Source organism: Crinia signifera, chromosome 3 (assembly GCF_055691185.1).
Source record: "Crinia signifera chromosome 3, ASM5569118v1, whole genome shotgun sequence".
Taxonomy (NCBI): domain Eukaryota; kingdom Metazoa; phylum Chordata; class Amphibia; order Anura; family Myobatrachidae; genus Crinia; species Crinia signifera.
The window spans coordinates 68,001,515-68,021,704 of record NC_139219.1 but is presented as its reverse complement, the minus strand read 5'-3'; the positions used below and the strand labels follow the sequence as shown (position 1 = coordinate 68,021,704).

The following is a 20,190-nucleotide window of genomic DNA, read 5'->3' as shown; positions in this document are numbered from 1 at the left end:
GCCCGTAGCGTGGCGAGCGCAGCGAGCCCCGCGAGGGGCTGCGGTCTCATAAGAAAAACGGGAGCCCAGATATTACATAAGTACCTTTTTCTTTTATTTGTTGTCTATGTACAGCATTATTAGGCCCTGAATTGTTTCTACTCTTTAAAAATATCCCTATGTTCAGTCTGATGCCTGTAGTCTTCACTTCTATTCTTGCACCCCAAAGCTCAATGTACGCTCTATAGAGGCCCCTGCCACAACGTGGAATATATTCTATCTCCCTATGTAAAGATTCTCAACGGAGGGTTCCCAGACAGGGCACACCGAAACTAAACTAAGGCTCCGAGTGTTGGGGTTTGTAGGCCTGTTGATGTCTAATGGTAAGGACTTCGTAATGATCTGTTATTTTGTGATGTTGATAAAATCAGTAAAGCTCATCTCTTGAACAAGGTCTAAATTGTTCGGGAGAAAAGGGAGGAAGAGGGAAAAAGGAAGGAAAGGGAGTATTATATACACCCCACTCGGGTGTGGTAATGTATATCTATTTAGGGGAGTATGGCTATAAGAGAAAGCTCTGTTAAAATTGGGTAAGGGGGCAGGGTTGTGTTTTATACTATGACTGCTCTTTCTTCTGTTTTGGACTAGCATTTTGATGGATTTGTTATTTGATAGATGTTTGTATGTGTTTTTGCTTATGTATGATGTTTTGTGAAAATTTTCTAAATAAAGACTCAATTAAAAAAAAAATTATATGGCAAGTAATATAATCAATAAAAACTTAAAGGGGAGGCTTCCACATGGTAATTAGGTGAAACCACAATGGGCAGGTAATTACCTTTTTCTTAAAAGTGCAGGGGGTCTGCCAACCGCCCCGAACACACCCAGACACCCTAACTCCCAAATACCCAACTGCCCAAATGCTCCCGAATACCTGAGCGCCTGAACACGCCCGGGACGCCCAAGCACTGGAACACGAACATGCCCGAGTGCCCAAACGTGCCAAATGCTCCAACTCCCAAATACCCGAGTGCGCGTCTGAAAAGCACAAAAGCACCCCCCGAACACCTGAGTAAGCGCACACAGCCAAGCACCTCAACTTCCAAATACCTGACTGCTTGAGCACCTGAATACCCGAGCATGCCTAAGCACCTGAGTGCCTAAACACCTGACCGTGTCCCAATGCGCCCTAACTCCCAAATTCCCAGCTGCCCAAATGCACACGAGCGTCTGAACACCCACGCCCCCAAGTCCAACAGATCATCAGTGGCATCTTATGATCTTCCCTTCAGCAGGGAAGATCAGAAGATACAGCTAAAGACCTGTAGGCATGCGTATCAAATCGCAATTGTTCGAGATTGCAAATGATTTGCGATAAAATCAGGAATTGGTCCAAAAATCGCTGAAGTGTGTGGGCACCTTAACTCTCTCTGCACATCAGACATTTATCCCACCTGCAGTGCACATGGTTTTGCCCATTTTGAGAACAAAATTGTCCTGCGATTAGGTCTGAATTAGGCCCTGTGTGTGTGTGGCTGGACCAGCCCATTAGTCCAGATGGTCAGTCCGGCCCTGCTTATATCTCTCTTTACAAGGTATTTTTTTTTGTCCACAGAACTACCGCTTACTGCAGGGGTTCCCAATCTTTTTTGATTCACGGCACCCTAGAGAATCAGAATTTTTTTTACGGCACCCCTAGGTCCCAAAAAAATTAAGTAGATTGGGTTTATATGCGATTCTTAGTGGCAGTTATGTGGTAAAGGGCAGGATTTGCTTCTGTTTGTACACATTCTATGATTGGCAGCCACCAGCACTGGTTTTGCTCATAAATAACCATTAATAATATGAGTTGGTCCTGGACCACCAACCCGCGGCACCCCTGCATGTGTCCCGAGGCACCCCAGGGAGCCGCAGCACACAGTTTGGGAACCACTGGCTTACTGGATGTTTCATTTATTTTGTGGAGAATTCTTTGTTAACCTACAGACTGGTGTGTATTACACTTCCAGGAGATCTGCAGTTTCTGAGATACTACAACTACCCAGTCTAGCACCAATAATGATGTCACTGTTGCTTAGATCACATTTCTTCCTCATTCAAATGTTTGGTCTGAAGAACAACTGTGCCTCTTGATGATGTCTGCATGCTGTTATGCCTTGAGTTTCTGTTACGTGATTTGCTGAATACAAAATGTTTAAGAAGCAGGTATACTAATGTGGCCACTGATACCCCTTTCACCCAGATTATTGTCGGGTTGCTGACATGTTGACCCAGGTCGAGGTGCCGCGTGAAAGCACCCCACCTAATAACCTGGGTTGAACAACCCAGGAATTCAACCCAGGTTAATAAAACTTTCTTCCAATTTAGTGAGACACTGAAAAAAAAAATGTAATCAGGAAAAGGAAACAGACAGCACTCAGTTGCATAAACTGTGGCTATCATTTGAACATACTGCAATTATTATAAATACAAAAGTAATCCTGTTAATAAATAGTGTTTAAATGCCCTTAAGTACCCTTTACCAGATTATTCATGTTTATTTCATAGGGACAAGCTCTCTTTTGAACACATGTAGCACATTTTTGGGAAAAGGGGAAAAAAAATTGGTTTTAAGCAGGAATGTTTATTTATATTAAAAACAAAATCAGTGAGTTGATTTATCATAGACTAAGAGATTATTAACAGCTCTCTGTGCCGGTATGATTGTGGACAGGAAGGTGTCCCGACAGGATAGCAGCTGGTAGTTCCCAGGCAGTGAGTGTAGTTTGGACCACCAGTCCAGAGAGCCAGATGTCACCCACTAAACGCAAACACCATAGCTACCGTCCAATAATACCGATTGAGGCTGAGCAGCTGAGCTGAGCCTGAATACAATGTGGCCCAATGTGATGACGTCAAAGAACTGGTAAAGCTTGTTCTCTACTTCTCTCCGAGACGGAATGTGTGGGCGAGGCCTCAGCTGATGACGTCCATGCGTGTTAGGCATGATGCGCGTTACATGATTGGCTGGAGACCCCTGACGTGGCTTGGTGCGTGCCCCTCCTTTCCTACTGACGCCTCACATTATCGTAACCGGCCCTTTGCTGAGCTGTACTTCCCAGTACAGGAACCTACACCCGGATCCTGAAACTTGCGGCCCGGGGGACACTGACACCGATACCCAGCGAGCTGTGAGTGAGAGAAGTGAGTAGGTACTTGATCACACTGTACAGAGCACTGCAATGTTACAGATCCATCATGACATATTGGGGGGTCTACAAGGATGGTCCCTGGTTTGTATGTTTAGTATTATATATCCATCCATCCATATTTCTAAGAACACATGTGCTTTATGTATGTGTAGCTATTAGCAATGTGTGACTAATCCTTCTTCCTATCCATGGTATGATTGGAATGCCTGTGGCTGTCAGTTCCTTATGGCAGAGGGGCAGCTGTATAATGAGAAATCTCTGGTTATTGATTAGTTATGGCAGATTCCCAAAAGGCTTCATATAATGTACCCCCCCCCCTCTACTCTGAGGGCAGATGAATGGTGCTGCAGTTATTATGTGATCATTTGGAACTATAAATTCCCCCCCCCCCCCCCCCCCTCCCCAGTAACTATATTTCCAAAACCATTGTACTTTTAGCCTATATTAAGGTCTGAGTTATTAAGTATTTGATGGAGATAAACATCAACCAACCAGCTTCTTACTGTCATTTTTCAAACACAGCATGAAGCATGGCAGCCAATACCTGACTGGCTGCTACCTTTCTTCCATCCTTTCTATCTCCGGCCAGGGCTTAGTAAATAGACCTCTTATTTTGTACACTCTACAGTGGGCATCCCCATCCTCGGTCCTCAGGGCACACTAACTGTGCAGTTTTTAGTGATATCCAGGATCCAGCACAGGTGTTTAGATCAAAATAGCTGAAGTACTAATTAAGTCACCTTTGCTGAAGCATGGGCATCACTAAAATCTGGACTGTTATGCTGGCCACACATCAGACCAACTTTCCTCCAACCATCCACCTAGTTGCTTGCATGGAATAAAAATCTGGTACTGTATGGGAGAAAAGGGCAATCAGAAATGTGCTCACAAACCAAGGAAACTGGACAAAAACATTCAGTCAAACAGGTTCAACTAGAGTACCGTGTTTGAGCGACAGTTTTTGTCCTTTTCCAGATTTTGGGAGCAAATTTCTGAAGTAAATATTACATTTGCTCCCATCCATTATCATATTTTTATTCCATCAAGCAACTAGTTGGATGGTTGGAGGAAATTTGGTCTGAAGTGTGGCCAGTATTAGATGTCCTTGAGGATTGTGGTTTGGAATGCCTGCTCTATAGCATGTATACAAGGACTTTATAATAAAGAATGTTGCATCAAAACTATTAATGGGTCTGTCGGGTGTATTGCTGAAGACCAGATGTTTTTGTGGGAATTTTGGTGCAATCCGTAGCCCTTAGGCTACAGTGGGCTACTGCATTTCAGGGATGCAAAGCGATGCTGCCCAATGTTGATACATCGGGTAGCTTTGCATCCCCCATAGAAAACTAGTGAACCACAATATCTATAATTACAATTTTAATGTCCAGTAAATTGTATGATTGTAAGGAAATGGTGTACTAGATATATAACTGTGTATAGCTGAGCTAATGGTTTGATTACTCCTTTTTACATTGTCCTGTGCATTAATTCTTAATGGTTATTTCAAATTTGTTTTGTGTAACAGCTTTTTTGGCCTTTGGTATTTGCTTACACAGGTTTTATTGTGCCTGTGATTTTAAAAGATTTCATTATCAGTTACTTGGCTTGTTTGTCACATAAAGCCACATCTCAAAGTACAGCTGCTTTACACTATAACTGCGTAACCCTGCTTGTGTCATGTAAGCATACGTGAGAGGAGATACACCGTCTCTTCCTTATATCTGGCACTTGTTTCCCTTTAATTTGATGACTCCACTTACATGCTATGGTTAAGTTTTGCTTTGCGCTGGTAAGATCCATTTTTACAAAATCTATTTTAATTCTTCAGGAATGAGACATTCATTTACATGAATTATCGTGCACGTATGTTGGCAAGCACAGGCTGTAAAGTTATGTAGATGACCTGGGATATTCCCGGATTATCTGATCCATGTTTCCTTCATTCATCATATCCCGTGTAAACAGACTATTTCTCTGGTTTCCAGCACAACCTGTCCCTATGGCAACCTACCTGGAATTTATACAGCAGAATGAAGAGCGAGATGGGGTGCGTTTCAGCTGGAATGTGTGGCCCTCCAGCCGCCTGGAAGCTACAAGAATGGTAGTGCCTTTAGGATGCCTTTTTACACCGCTCAAAGAACGTCCGGACTTGCCACCTGTGCAGTATGAACCAGTCCTGTGCACAAGGCCAACTTGCAAAGCCGTCCTTAATCCCCTTTGGTAAGTATTGATATTCATAGTAACATTATTGCCGTTTCTTGCATGTACTTCTTAATAGCAGCATATAAACATTTTCTGACCAACGAAGGAGATGATTATCCCAAAAATATAGTCTGAAAAATAGGGAAAGACTCTAGGGAGCGCTAATGTAGTGTTAATGTATTTATATAGTGTATTTTTATGTTTTTAATGGTTTGTATCAGTTATAACTGCTTTTTGAATGGCATTCACTTAAAAAAACAAAAACTGTTTTCTGTAGAAACCAATTTGTTTAGTTTCGAAGAGACTGCTATAATAAAAATCACATTATTATTATTATTATTATTATTATTGTTTAAAAATATTTTTGTTTTCTTTAGCCAAGTCGACTACAGAGCCAAGCTGTGGGCATGTAACTTTTGTTTTCAAAGAAATCAGGTGGGTGTTGTATAGTTTACTTATAGCATTGTAATCCCTGTAGATTTTTTTTGGTACTTGTTTCCTAGCACGGCGTCCATCGCATCGTATACCATTACACTAAATAGGTATATGATGCGACTCGATATTGTACAATAAAATATCGCATCGTATGGCATACGATGCGATGGTATACGATTTTTTAATTGTACAAGCACCTGAAGCGTGGCGAGCCCGCGAGGGGCGGCGGTACGCGTCCGACTTTTCATACCCCCACTATCCACGTCGGCGTGGAGTTGATTTTAGATAGTGTGGCGAGCGCAGCGAGCCACCTAGCCCGAAGCGTGGCGAGACCCACGAGGGAACGCGGAATACATGTAAAGTAATACGTGTGCGCTCGCCACGCTTCGGGCTTGCCACACTATCTAAATTTAACTCCTTGCTGATGTGGATAGTGGGGGTATGAAAAGGTCGGAGGACGCGTACCGCCGCCCCTCGCGGGCTCGCTGCGCTCACCACGCTTCGGGTTTGCGTTGATAGTGGGGGTGCATTTAACATTGTAAGCACCCATCAGGGTGCTTGTACAATAAAAAAATGCATCGCATGCGGCTATATGGCATGTGATACGATCAAATGCCTTACGATGGACATCGGGGGCGCCGTGCTTGGAAACAAGTACCATTTTAATTTTTTTTAAACCGTTAACATTGTTATTACCTATTGTTTAATGTGCCATTTAGCATAAATTAGTTCTACCAGATTCTTTAATACATAGCTTTCATTTGTCATAATATCCATATAATATTGTTAATGTATTTTTACAGTTCCCTCCCACATATGCTGGGATATCTGAAGTTAATCAGCCTGCAGAACTTATGCCGCAGTTCTCTACCATTGAATACATCGTTCAGGTACAATTTCTGAATACCGCCCACGTGGTGAATTGATCAAGTTCTATGACTATATTGGAAGCTTTAAGTGTTTAAATTACTATATTACTGATTATTAGAGCACAAGTAGTGTTTTCTCTAATATTGTCTCACACTGGAATTATTTTACGTACCAAAATAAGTTCCATTTGTTTACTTCCAATAAGCCTGATAATGAGCCCGTCTCAGACCTTCTTGCTGCAAGTGTTCGGAGCCCAGCAAGCAGATTGCCGCCGCCCCGCTGAAAGGACTCTAACCCCGCCCCTGTTCATGACTGCAAATGCGTTTGCAGCCATGCACATGGGAAAAATCATTCTTCAAATTTTACCATTTTTTTTTTTTTCCCCCTCCCTGCTTGCAGCGCTGTGTGAGCCAGGACTCATTCGGCGCTGTGGGGAGAAGGAGGCTGCTGATGTTGGTAGCCTTGCTTCCTGATGGCCGGGGAACACCGGCTTTTAATGGGGGAACCCAGAAAATACCAGTGACACGTCTCCGAAGGCCCTCCTGCTGTCCAACTGCTTACCTGTACTCACACATAGGGCTCACAAATGTGTGGTCCACCAATTATCACTTGGACTGCGAGATTTGCAGCCCAGTGAACAAACCTGAATCAAGCCCAACATGTGTCCTTTTTGGTGCTGTGCATTCTCGTGGTTCTACTTTAGGCCTCTGACTGTGGTTTGACCAGTTCAATTGTAAAACTTTCTTTAAAACAAATAGCATTTCTGAATAAGTCTGCTGATTGTATATTTACTGTGTGACCATAGCACCCCATTTACACATGTTCTTATAATTGCAGCGAGGCCCACAGACCCCCCTAATATTCCTTTATGTAGTGGATACCTGTCTGGAGGAAGAAGACTTACAAGCTCTTAAGGAGTCACTACAGATGTCCCTGAGTCTCTTGCCCCCAGATGCTCTGGTTGGACTGATCACCTTTGGTAGAATGGTGCAGGTGCACGAACTGAACTGCGATGGGATCTCTAAAAGCTATGTCTTCCGAGGGACCAAAGATCTCACTGCAAAGCAAATACAGGTAGGGAGCTTCTGTTATTGTTGTGTACGTGCTAAAGTAAGGTATCCAGTGGGAATAATGCTGAAATACTCTCCTCTGGGGCTTCGGTCTTTTTAATAATAACGTGCGGGCGTTTGTGCTGCAATGGATCATACTGCATTGTACTTGTTGTAATCACACAGGAGCTGCTTATTGTCTGTCTGATTTGTAATTAAATGAAACCTTCCCTGCAGTGAACCCTGCATCCTTGTTTCTGTGGGGGAACTCTCCTCCCTGGTTAGCATCCCTGGGGGGGGGGGGGGGGGGGGTACAGTATCTCCACTTTATGTTATGCAATAACTAGATACACTTTTTTTTTTTTACATTTTATTTTAGGACATGTTAGGCCTTTCAAAGTCTGCAGCTCCAGCACAGCAGGGTAGACCCCTCCAGCCCCAGGAGCAGCCTTTCCTCTCCAGCAGGTACGGTTTTTACATATATATATATATATATATATATATATATTTGTTTTTTTTTTTGCATGCTTCTCGTTTTATTGGATGCTGTAGTTTATACAGTTATGCAAATGCCTAGTATGTTGGGCAGATAAGAAACTAGCTGGATTAAGTAAACCCATACGTACACTATGTGGACAAAGTCATTGGACACCCTGGTTTAACTGAAATAATGGAATCTTCCTGACAAAGTGAATATGGACTCTTCCTACATGTATAGATATGGAAGCAAGCGTCGTAGTGTATTATTTGCTGATAAAATGACGGACAGGAAACTCACTCGGTTATCATGGTCGAGCTGCAGCTCACAAGCCTCTGATCACAAAAAACAATACACGACAGAGACTTTGTTGGTGTAAGGAGCGGAAAAACTGGATGGTGGAGCAATGGAAACAAGTCCTATGGAGCGTTGAATCACGTTTCACATTGTTTTGAACAGATGGGAGAACGCCTGTTACCCGAATGTGTAGTGCCAACAGTAAAATTTGGAGGTGGAGGCATCATGTTCTGGGGTTGTTTCTGCTGGCATGGCGTGGGCCCGCTCGTACAGGTGCATGGGAACATGACATCGACGACCTACTGAGATATTCTGGATAACTCCGTGTTACCTACGTTGTGGCGTTTCTATGGGAACGACGATTGTGTGTTCCAGGACAACAATGCGACGTGTCATGTTTCGAGGGCTACAATGGAATGGTATGACTAAGATTGCGTCACCCAACTAGCGTGGCCTGCGCAAAGCCCTGATTTGAACCCCATAGAACATCCTTGCCCTTCTACACTACCACAGTTGGTGACTGTACTGCAGGAGGAATGGCACAATATCCCACTGTGTGTGCTACACGAACTTGTGGAAAGTTTACCACGACGAGTAGCTGCTGTTATTTCTGCAAAAGGTGGACCTACCCCCTATTGATTGTAAATAAACGCATGGTTTCCGTTGACAAATGGTGTCAATGACTTTCTTCCATGTAGTGTATATTCAAAGCAAGGAGATTCAGTGATTATATCTCAGTAGGTTTTTGTTTTTTTACTATATAAATCTGGTGTACAGGACTTGTTGTGTTTATCTCTGGCTTGTGTGGAGATGAGGATAATTTTGAGACGGTCTCATCATCGCCAGCAATTTCATAGTCCTTTTAGTTAAGATCCTGCATTTCAGAAACTCCTGTAGTGTATATTACAAACTAATGTAATAATGCTTCCCTTCTTCCACCCCAAACCTCCCCCTCCTAGATTTTTACAGCCAGTTCACAAAATTGACATGAATTTAACAGACCTACTCGGGGAATTACAACGTGACCCGTGGCCTGTAACCCAGGGGAAAAGACCACTGCGATCTACAGGCGTGGCTTTGTCTATTGCCGTTGGCTTGCTAGAGGTAATTGCAGATCTGTCTGCTGGTGGTGGAGGCATATAGACTCAAGATAACTGTCTTACATTTGTGTATTGTGTCTCTTCTGCTAAATACTAATTTAATGAAAACTATTTTGTATTTAAACAGAGTACATTAACTAATCTAGTGCAATTGTAATATTAGAAGTGTCTACAACAGGGATACCCTAGTTTGCATTGAAATGCAAATGTAGACTTTGTCAGTGCAAACAATTGAGTTTATTTATTTTTTAATTTGCATTAGTTACAGGAGTTCTTGTTTTTTAAATCCCTTTAGGGAACACTTCCAAACACAGGGGCCAGAATAATGCTGTTTACAGGAGGTCCACCAACACAAGGACCAGGCATGGTGGTAGGAGATGAGTTAAAGACACCAATTCGGTCCTGGCACGATATAGACAAAGATAATGCTCGTCTTATGAAGAAAGCTACCAAGGCATGTACACTTGTCCAGTTTCTATGTGTGGGAAAGGCATTCATTGTTTCAAAAGAGCGTGTAACACAATGCTGGTCTTTGTATGCCGAAGGGCTTCTCTATAATGGCCCTTTATCTTGTATTGTCTCTTGTTTCAGCTTCCATGTGTAAACCTTTCCTTTATGCTTATTATTATTTATTGTCAGCTGTTTGCACACATATGTATGTATAATGTATGTGAGGTGCATGCTGGGAGTTTCTGCGAGTCTGCCCATATTTTTTAAGCGACAGTTATCTACAAGGCAAATCTGGTCAGTTTAAAAAAATATGGGCAGACTGTTATATATTACCCTTAGTCTAAAATAGTTCTATTGTAGTCTTCTCCTTTAATGAAAAATGACTCTACTCTCTCTGGTTACAGCACTATGAAGGCTTGGCAAACCGCAGTGCGGCCAATGGTCACTGCATTGACATATACGCATGTGCACTGGACCAGACTGGTCTCTTGGAGATGAAGTGCTGTTCAAACCTCACCGGGTATGTTATAATTGGCATAGCGTACTATACCAAATTGTTATGTTACTGTTATTTCACTGTAAGTAGAAGTATCCCTTTCCTAACGCTGTACTTTGTGTTTGCGCTTCAGTGGTCAGATTGTCATCGGAGATTCTTTCAACACATCTCTGTTTAAGCAAACGTTCCAGAGAGTGTTCAGTAAAGACGTAAATGGAGAGTTCAAAATTGCCTTTGGTGCTAACCTTGAAGTAAAGGTAAGTTTGGACATTTGCAGCACCTGTATTCCTGTTTGCCCAATATTTATTGTGTATGTGCTTGTTTAAATGCTAAAACTACTCGCATTTTATGTGTTGAATGTGTTAAATAAAAAGAGCAACCAATCTGGAAGTACCCTATGTGATGCATCTCAGGAAAGTCCATATAAACAATTGCGATCTCAGATGATGGAGTACCCCCGTTACCCAACACTGTTATAATGGGATTATTTATGTCAATTTTGGGACTCTGTGTATAAAAGGATTTTATTCCTGAAGGATGGGGGATAGTCGGTAAAGTAAAGATATTAGATGGCTGTAAAACTCAAATGTTGTGTTCTTGAGCCTGGCAATGTGCCGTGCATATTAGATAGGCTTAGTTCTCTGTATAAGCCATTGTAATATTTTACAGGCTGAAAGCGACTTGAGTTAGGTACGCACTATACAATATACTGGCCAATCCATGATGGATTACAACTACCATTTGTGTGTACACCCAATTCATCATTTGAATTGTTTAGTCTTCCCAGGATGACCGATGACACAATGTAGTTACGGATGTGTTCTCGTACATAATTGCTGCAATGGTCCAAACTGTCCCCTTGGCGATTCAGTTTCCTTGATACTCTTCAGGCATTTGGGTGTCTTTCTTGCTGAGAATGCAGCGTAGTCCTGATGTGGCTAGGATGCATCATGGGACTGTTAAAGCGTTATGTATGTGGACACATCTGTACATATAAGCATGTAACAGTATATTGCGTCATCGTACAGCGGATTGTGCAGTGTGTATGAGCGTGAGATAGATAGATCTATATCTATCTGAATCAATCATGCCGTGCTGGGTCTCCGGGTTGCTGAGGTGTGTACCCAGCTTTCCAGCTGTTGGATAATAGAGTGTAACGCTAGTTATATAAAATGTATCCATACGCCTATTAAGATCCGTATTTTACTAGTAATGTTTTTAATCTTGAACGTGGAGAATGTGCTGCTTTTAAAATGTCTCTTCTAAAAGCTATGGGCAGAATGTTCATGGTTTTCTTAAAACTTTTATGTGTTTCCAACAGACTTCAAGAGAGCTGAAAATATCAGGAGCTATTGGACCTTGTGTTTCCTTAAATGTCAAAAGTCCATGCATTTCCGAGAATGTAAGTTGCACGAATTCTTGATGTAACATAACAAAATTTGAGCTAATCATAATAACCTATTTTTACATATACTTCCATTTATTGCTGCAAGGATAGACCTTTAACCATACTTGCCTATGTTAATTGTTTTCTATTAGAGTAGAAGCAGGTGGATGGACGGGGCTTCGCTAAAAGTGCCCCGCTCACAAGGAAACTGATACAATTCAAGTATATATGCGTAGGGGCTTGCTAAAATTATACTATTTATTTATAAACTGTTTCTTCTATAGCGCACACATATTCCGCAGCGCTTTACTGAGAATATTTGAATCAGTCCCTGCCCCAGTGGAGCTTACAATCTATATTCCATACCACATGTACACGCGCACACAGACATTCTAGAGTTAATTTTGTTGGGAGCCTATTAGTCTACCAGTATATTTTTGGATTGTGGGAGGAAACCAGAACACCCGGAGGAAACCCACGCAAGCACGGGGAGAATATACAAACTCCACACAGTTAGAGCCTTGGTGGGGGGATGCAGTTACCATCCCGGCGGTCGGGATCCCGGCGTTCAGAATCCCGACGCCGAAATGCCGACACTTTCTCCCTCCGTGGGTGTCCACGACACCCCTGGAGGGAGAATAAATTAGTGTGCCGAGCGTAGCGAGGCACCGGGCCCGCTGCGTGGCGAGCGCAGCGAGCCCGCAAGGGGGGGTGATCCACGTCCCCCCCTTGTCGGCATTTCGGCTGTCGGGATTCCCGCGTCGGGATTCTGAACGCCGGGATCCCGACCGCCGGGATTCAATACTGAATCCTTGGTGGGAATCGAACCCAAGACCTCAGCGCTGTGAGGCAGTAATGTCTTTACACGGGAGGTGTAAAGACACCTCCCATACTGCCCAATCAGCATAGAATTGTCCCTGCCCCCGCTGTCGGGATCGCAGATTTACTGGGTTCTCTCCGTTCTGCCCACTTCACTATGCATTTGATATGGTTTTGCCATATATTTTATGAAATGCGTTGCTACAAAAGCTCTGTGCTATGCTTAGGTTGTAACTAGGCAACATTTTCTGTAATTGTCTTAGGAATTGGGAGTTGGTGGAACATGTCAGTGGAAAATTTGCAGCCTGGATCCATCTACAACACTTGCAGTATACTTTGAAGTGGTGAATCAGGTATGCATTTATTTTTCCTGTCCAAAAGCTGCTGTCATTCTTTCAAATCCTAATCACCAGACATGTTTGTGCCCTTTAGTGAGTGTTTTTATTATATAAACTTTTCAACAAAGCATCTCTTAGGGCAGGGCAGTCTCATTGTTATATTCCGCAGGATTTTTGGTATAGCCATTATAGAATTTTCTGTGCTAGAAGGAAATGCATTTCCCATTCTCTAAAGCAGTGATGGCTAACCTTGACACTCCAGCTGTTATTGAACTACACCTCCCAGCATGCCCTGTTACAGTTTTGCTAGTCGGCCATGCTAAAACTGTAGCAGGACATGCTGGAATGTGTAGTTCAACAACAGCTGATTCCTGATCTAAAGTCTGAGTAATGCATACAGAAAGAAGAATGATACAACAATGCATAGAGAGAAAGATGCAGGAATACAGAAAACAAGGCACATGAAGCTGTCTAATCCCACATTATGAATACTTTTATTTGGATTCTTATATGTGAATGATCCTTTAACAAATGATTGTTCTTTAGCACAATGCACCCATTCCACAAGGTGGTCGAGGGGCCGTTCAGTTTGTCACTCAGTACCAGCATTCCAGCACACAGAAACGGATCAGGGTCACCACAATCGCCAGGAAGTAAGTGATTGTATTCTAGTGTTCTCTTGCACACTGCACAGCCTGGAATTGATATTACATTGCCGATTCTCTGTTTCTAGCTGGGCAGATGCTCAATCTCAGCTGCAACACATCGAGGCGGCCTTTGACCAGGAAGCTGCAGCAGTACTAATGGCACGGCTGGGGGTCTACAGGGCAGAGACTGAGGAAGGTCCAGATGTTCTGCGATGGCTGGACAGACAACTCATCAGGCTTGTACGTCCTATGATTTATCAGGAATAGCGTGCAGTAGATGAGAATGATATTAAGAGTCATCAGGGTAATAGAATCCCTTAAAGGAATTATTATAAAAGTTTTAGGACTTGGTATATTCAGCAGAATGGATCATTGGATAGACATACATTAGGTCTCCAAGCATTGGGTCGACGTGACTGAAGGTCGACATCGGATTTTTCACAAAAAAAAGTGGTGTACTGCATGGCTCGCTACGCTTGGCACACTATTATATTCTCCCACCATGCCCTAGTGGGTGGTAGGGCATGAAATACCACCTGTCCGCTCATAAATAAGTGAAAAATTCAATTTTGACTGTTGACCTTCCCCATGTCAACCTAATGCTTGTGTTGACCTAATGCTTAGTGACCTATTGAACTTTTATTGCACAGATTTGACTACAATTTACTAGCCAATTAATGTGCTCATTGCAGTATTCAAGGGCGTGAAAGGCCTCAGGCCCCAATAAATGCCTCACTTGGTATATTGGAGCAATGTGAATCTGGTTACAGTAATGGCAATGAAAATAATTGCTATTTGCCTTTTTAATAGAAGACTTTCTTTGACCCTTTTAATGTTAACAATTCTTTTTCTTTTTATAGTGCCAGAAATTTGGACAGTACAACAAAGATGACCCAACCTCCTTTAGACTGTCTGACTCATTTTCCCTTTACCCTCAGGTAAAATAGGTCTATCTACTTGTGCTATGTAAAGCATGTCCTTTGAGATTCGTCATCAGAAATAATTTTGTAGAAGGATTTCCCTTGTTTCTGGGTTTGGCATGTTGTCCTATTTTAAAAATAGTTCTGTCAGTGGAATGTGGAATGAAGCAAGCCAGTATTTCCTTCATACAAGGACTGTGCTAACATTCCAGTCATTTGCTGGAGAGATCTGCTGGTTTGTTACACCTGTGTATGTGGAGCTGTTTTACTATTTAGTATTGAAATGACTGCTAATGGGAAACAGTGGGGTACATAAGCTATACACAATTCCATACATCAACTTTTATGGCATGTACACTTTGTGCAAGTTGTAATAGGGTGCACTTTTTTTTTTTTTTTTTTTTTAAGACCGCTAAAAACTCGCACCATATCCAAAATTTGAGAAAAACAAATTCCCTAAAATGCACACATGTAATAGAGTGCACATTTTAGACATGGGAGTGTGCGGATTTGTGTAAACATTTAAAAATGAAATGCCCCCCAGCATAACCAGCCCCTTCTCATTGAGCTCATTCCCCAAATGCAAGTTTAATATACATACACTCACTTAACATACTCACCATTCCAGGTTCCAGCAACGGAGCACCTGCGCTGTCAATCACACTGACCTCTGTGCCAGGAATTCCGCTCAGCCCTGATTGGCTGTAGGCATCTGCATTTTTATTGCAATTTTCGGTCATTTTATGGGTGCAAATTGAAAATCCACACCCTATTACAGTTTTGATTTTGATGTTTTCTATGAGAAAAAATCTGTATGCGATATATATTTTTTTTTTTTTTTTTTCATATTTTTATGTGTGGTTTCTAATTTGCACCTTACTACATGTGTGATTTCGGCCATTTGTATCATGTATCTTAAAGGTAATTGATAAATTCTTTTAAACTCCACAGTTCATGTTCCACTTGAGAAGATCACCTTTCCTGCAGGTGTTTAATAACAGTCCGGATGAGTCCTCATATTATCGCCATCACTTTGCCAGGCAAGACCTGACCCAGTCTCTTATCATGATCCAACCCATCCTCTACTCTTACTCTTTCTATGGTCCTCCTGAAGTAAGTGCCTATGTACAACTACTCTATATAACTAAATGGTGCAATTCTCTTCCTACAGTATGTAGAGTATCTGCCACCTTCTCTGACAGTGTTTCCTTTTCTTTGCAGCCTGTTTTATTAGACAGCAGCAGCATTTTACCTGACAGGATTCTGCTTATGGACACCTTCTTCCAGATTGTCATCTACCTTGGAGAGGTAACTGGTGTATTAACAAACCAAATCCTGCCCTGTGTAATGTAATAGTGATTATGGCTAACATTACTGGTATTTCATCTGGGACCAGCTCCTTAGTTTCCTTGTGAAACAGAAGTACCAAATGTCTCTACAGAGTAGTAATGAGATTGTGCCTTGGTTTTCCCCTGACCTACATATAGTTTCTGCTATTTCTTCTACAAATAAAAATTCCTCCGGCTTTCATAGGAGAAAAGTTGCTTCTCCTGTAAAATAAAACGCTAGTCTTGTGTATAATATTATTATTATTATTATTATTATTATTATATTATATAAAAAAAAAAAAAAAAAAATTAATTTCATTTAATCCCTGCAGACTATTGCACAGTGGCGTAAAGCTGGCTACCAGGATATGGCAGAGTATGAGAACTTCAAACATCTTCTACAGGCACCGCTAGATGATGCCCAGGAAATCTTACAAAGCAGATTTCCAATGCCACGCTACATCAATACAGAGCATGGAGGAAGCCAAGTAAGTCTGATTACCATGGTGTTGGCTTCACCTTCTACAATTTTCAGTTTCATTTTAAGACCGACAAACACTTTGTGTTTCTCTATTGTAAACAAAATGTATAAAATATTTTCCTGTTCCAGAACAGTTGCTTAAAGAGTTTGTTGGCAAAACAGTGATCATCCTTTTCTAATCGGTCCTGAAATAACATGGACCTAGTTTTCTGTTTTGTTTTTTAAACCATACAATTGAGATTATCGTCCCTTTTGCCCACTATTTTTTTTTTATGTTATTTTCTTAATTTAAAGATTTGCTTGTCACAAGAATACCAGGAAAAAAATACAAATCAAATCTCACTGACCTGTCTGTTTTTTTTATTTTCTAGGCAAGATTCCTCCTTTCCAAAGTCAATCCATCCCAGACGCACAACAATCTTTACAACTGGGGTCAGGTAAATATAATGATCATTCCATTTCTATAGATGGCAAAGTGGGTCCACAGGTCCTCTGCTATCGTATTACCAGATGCACTAAAACAACCAGAAAATAGACCTTTATTCTTAAAAAAATCTGATTTTAAATTGTGTTTATACAAACTAATTATTATGTATCTCTCGATAGTAATGCAAGTAGAGAAGAATATACAGCGCTGGGTTTTACTGATTAAAGGCATAACCTACACGTATAAATCTTCACCTGTTTAATATTTAAATTTATGAATAAAACATTGTGCACAAATCATAAAATCATACATGGGAAGAACAAAAGCTCCTTGGGGTATTAGCGCAGAATGGGGGGGGAGAAGCCACCCTCTGGTTTGACCGGTAGATGGTTTGGTCAGTACCAAGTCAATTGTGCAGTGAAGCTCCCTATGAGTGATCTGGAGCAGGACCTAGACAATGGTGTGCGGCATGAAGATGATAGTTCCGGTATAATGCCCAGCATGGGGGGTTACACAGCTAGTAGGTCAGGTCCGTCTTGATTTAGTCTGTACAATTAGCAAGTTGTCCTCACATGGGCTGATCGCCAGAGATGGTGGCATCTGGAGACTGTGGTGGTGTGTAGGCGCTGGTCTGGAACAGAATAGAATGAGGGCTCAATGAGTTTCGGTGTGTTAAGCTCACACCTTCCTCAGGAACAGTGTAAGAGTGAGTCTCCATGAGTTTGAATTTATACCACTCTGAATTAGGTAATGGTGTGGAGGATGTGACTTCATACACTGATGTAATACTATGTTCAATGAATACAGTAAAAACTTATGTATGCATAGAAGACTGTCAGTATATTTATAAAATACAATCGCAGTGCTGAACATTTTCATCAATAAGTCCAAAAATATTAGTGTTCATTCTAGCACCCGCCATATATTCCTCTTCCCTGCCTGGGGTGTCGCTGTCTGCTGTGGTGTTTCTAGCACAGGTCTGGTTTGCATATCAGTGCTGATATACGGACCACACTGTGCTAAAAGCACTACAGCAGACAGTGACACCCCAGGCAGGGAAGAGGAACTGCATGGGTTTTCAAATATGGCTGGTGCTAGAATGAACACTAAATATAATCCGTGAATTTGATCTCCGGGTCATGTGACCATTTTATGGTTCCATGATCCGGCAGAGTATGGAGCTCTGTACATTAGAAATTCATTGGGGTCCTGATAGAAATGTGTAATGCAATGATATATATGTGTATATAGATAGATAATATGGTTTAGAGCATGGTATAATAAATAAATAATATGGTTTAGAGCAGGGGTATTCAACTTGCTGCTGTGGAAGCATCCCAGCCACTGTTTTAGCATGTCTGAATAGCAAAGCTCTAACCGGACATGCTTGGAGGGCCCAATGTTGAAATCCTGCCGGTTCCTAGCATGTATAAGGGAGTGTTGGGTGGAAATTGGCCAGCATTGTGATTTGCAGTGGTGAAATACACATAACATTATTATAACATCATAGTCTGGTATGGTGCAGAATTTTCAAGTAGATCACTAAAGCAGATTGTGACTTTCTTCCTAAATGTATAAAAATGTGTCAAGGCATTTATTTTATTTCCACTAATTTGATCTGTTTTGTATTCCCCAGGAATCTGGAGCACCAATCCTAACAGATGACGTCAGTCTCCAAGTTTTTATGGATCATTTGAAAAAGTTGGCTGTGTCCACTGCCTCTTAATTCACACCACATGTTTCGGAGAACCATCGATGGAACGAAAGGCCATTTTTTTAGAAAAAAACATTCCACTATGTAGTTCAAGGAACTAATCAGTTTTACCTTAAGCGTAATAAGATGTGAGAATCAAATTTTCAATGTATGCCTACCTTAGGATTAATTTATTATTTTTGTGTTTTACATGCATAATTACAATTTCAAATGTTATCAATAACTTGTATATATTATTGCATCCTTTTTTTTTTTTTTTTTTTTTTTCGTATCCTTCTGTTTTCACTGCAGAAACTGTACATTCGATTCTACAGTAAATCATCTGCCAAAAGAACTTCAAATGTCTGCTTAGAAAAGTTTTTATTTTATATTGAGATGGAAAGACACATGGAGATAAATGAATGATACCGCCTTCACATCGCAAAATGCAGGGTCGCACCGGGACTTTGAAATGGTTCAGTCCCGGCGCGACCCTGCATTTTGGGATGTGATGTCAGCATTGTGTGAACGGGAAACTGGTCGCTCGACCCGATTAACCCATTCACACACAACTCTGCTTTTTTTTACCGGTTCTTATTGCCGTGTTGCTGACAGTTTGTGGGACCCGTTAACCCCCTTCACATCGCAATAATTACCGGGTCGAGCTGACAAGAAACCGGCTTGTACTTGAAATACACGTTGTAAGCGGCAAACGCCTCCAAAGCCGGGCGTTTGAGCAGGGTAAGGAGAAGCCATGTCTGCGCATATGTCACTGCTACCGCCCCGGACAGGGATATATGTAAGGAGACAGGAAAAAGACTGAGGGGGAGCAGGGGGAGAGAGCAGATATACCATAAGTAGGATGAGCAAAGGGAGGATCCTAGCGTCATAGAGGGAAAAAACTACCTGTCTACAGACTGGGAGATAAGGGGTTAACCCATTCTAAGGCTGCCATGAAGTAGAAATGGAGAAAATACTATATACTACACTCCATTTTATTTGAAGGTCGTCAGCTATTCCCTAAGTAAAAAGTAATGGTAATTTATGCAAGATAAATAAATGTAAATAATGGTTAGTGGTTCAGCCCCCAGCCCAGGGTTGCTTGATAACTGGGCTTGGATGCCTTAGAGGACAGCCTTCCTCAAGAATCCCTCCCCCCCAGCTCCTAAGTCGACCCTGAGGCCAAAAATAATGAAAAGTAGTTTACCATCTGCTTAATTGGAAGACCTTTTAGAGGTTGCGTGGTAATAGCCGTCAAGACGGTTCCAACTTTCAAAAAGGCTAACCTCCGTTTATCTTCACCTTCCCATGTATAGGTCAAAGTGGGAAGTCCCTCTTCCAGTTGAAGACTATGTTGATGATAATGATATTTATATAGCGCTTTTCTCCCAATAGGACTCAAAGTGCTTTACCATTGTCTTTACAGTTCAAAATACAAAACAAGCTTAACAGTAGATATCCGTGAAATGCTTGAGTAAATAGATACGTTTTTAGACAATTTTTAAAGGATTGTAAAGTGGGGGCTTCTCGCACTGTGCGAGGAAGAGAGTTCCATAGAGTTGGAGCAGCAAAGTTGAAAGCTCGACCCCCAGATGAATTCAGG

At 41.7% G+C, this 20,190-nt stretch overlaps 1 protein-coding gene and 1 long non-coding RNA gene across 2 annotated transcripts in view; one reads left to right on the top strand and one right to left on the bottom strand.

Annotated features, from left to right (window-relative positions):
• The first annotated feature begins 3,000 nt into the window (after positions 1-3,000).
• Positions 3,001-18,831, top strand: SEC23B (SEC23 homolog B, COPII component). Its single transcript, XM_083175944.1, has 20 exons — positions 3,001-3,162; positions 5,156-5,390; positions 5,750-5,807; positions 6,611-6,697; positions 7,515-7,751; positions 8,106-8,191; positions 9,461-9,605; positions 9,897-10,055; positions 10,456-10,571; positions 10,681-10,804; positions 11,869-11,949; positions 13,017-13,106; positions 13,638-13,744; positions 13,825-13,978; positions 14,599-14,676; positions 15,610-15,771; positions 15,880-15,966; positions 16,319-16,474; positions 16,839-16,904; positions 18,531-18,831. Exons 2-20 carry the CDS (start codon positions 5,170-5,172, stop codon positions 18,618-18,620), a joined length of 2,304 nt encoding a protein of 767 aa, XP_083032070.1. The 5' UTR covers positions 3,001-3,162; positions 5,156-5,169; the 3' UTR covers positions 18,621-18,831.
• The window catches only part of LOC146063513 (uncharacterized), a 165,311-nt gene continuing 161,681 nt past the window's right edge, over positions 16,561-20,190 (bottom strand). Inside the window, exon 4 of the long non-coding RNA XR_014471589.1 lies at positions 16,561-17,525. This is a non-coding gene — a long non-coding RNA (uncharacterized LOC146063513). The remainder of the gene's footprint in view (positions 17,526-20,190) is intronic.